Here is a 999-nt window from a genome sequence, read left to right as displayed (position 1 = left end):
GTCTCAGGAGCCGATCGTGGACATCGCATGGTTCCTGGTGGAAATGCTATGGGTGCAAGTGGAATGAACAGAAGCACACCCATGTCAAGGCCTGGTTTTCAAGGGATGGGCTCCTCAGCAATGCCAAATACTGGTAGTATGCTTTCCTCTGGTATGGTAGGAATTCCAAACACTGGAAATATTCATTCCGGAGGAGGAGCTTCTCCAGGAAACTCCATGCTCAGGCCTCGTGAAGCTGTGCAGCATATGATGCGGGTAAGCTATTTGGATTTTGTTTGCTGCTACGCTAATTACGACACTTAGTTTTAAGATTTCTCACATGTGGGAACTTAGCGTAATTACCTACTTCACCACCTGGACTGATTTTATCTGGCTCCTTGTTTTAGTTTGTACACGTTCAGCGCTTCTGATTTTGAACCTGTTTGTCCACATTACAAACTATACAGTGACGATAAAAACTGATATGCATGAATTTCAGATGCAGGCTGCTCAAGGGACCAGTCCGGGGATCCCAGCTTTCGGTGCTTTGAGTTCTGGATTTACCAACCAGACAACTCCTGTTCAGGCGTACCCAGGCCATCTTTCCCAGCAGCATCAGATTTCACCGCAGTCACATGTGCTTGGCAACTCGCATCATCCTCATCTCCAAAGCCCAAGTCAAGCTCCTGGGGCACAGCAGGAAGCATTTGCTATCCGTCAAAGGCAAATACACCAGAGGTTTTTGCAGCAACAGCAACAGCAACAGTTTCCAACATCTGGTACTATGATGCCACATGTACAACAACCTCAGGGCTCTTCTGTTTCTTCTTCTCCACAAAACAGTCCTCAGACTCAACCACCCGTTTCGCCCCAGCCATTATCGATACCCCCAGTGTCGACCTCTCCTAATATTAATGCTTTGGCACAACAGAACCCTCAAAAATCTCAGTTGCCGCTTCATGGTCTAGGTAGGAGTCCTCAGTCTGGTGCTTCCGGAGTGAACAATCAAGCTGGAAAACA

General features: G+C 47.5%; 1 protein-coding gene across 1 annotated transcript in view; it reads left to right on the top strand.

Moving 5' to 3' along the window:
* The window catches only part of LOC104748554 (chromatin modification-related protein EAF1 B-like), a 13,129-nt gene that overhangs the window by 10,025 nt on the left and 2,105 nt on the right, over positions 1-999 (top strand). Inside the window, exons 20-21 of the mRNA XM_019236751.1 lie at positions 3-255; positions 479-643. Of these exons, the coding sequence (XP_019092296.1) occupies positions 3-255; positions 479-643 (418 nt within the window). The remainder of the gene's footprint in view (positions 1-2; positions 256-478; positions 644-999) is intronic.

This window comes from Camelina sativa, chromosome 15 (assembly GCF_000633955.1).
Source record: "Camelina sativa cultivar DH55 chromosome 15, Cs, whole genome shotgun sequence".
Lineage (NCBI taxonomy): Eukaryota > Viridiplantae > Streptophyta > Magnoliopsida > Brassicales > Brassicaceae > Camelina > Camelina sativa.
This window is presented reverse-complemented; position numbering and strand designations above follow the sequence as displayed.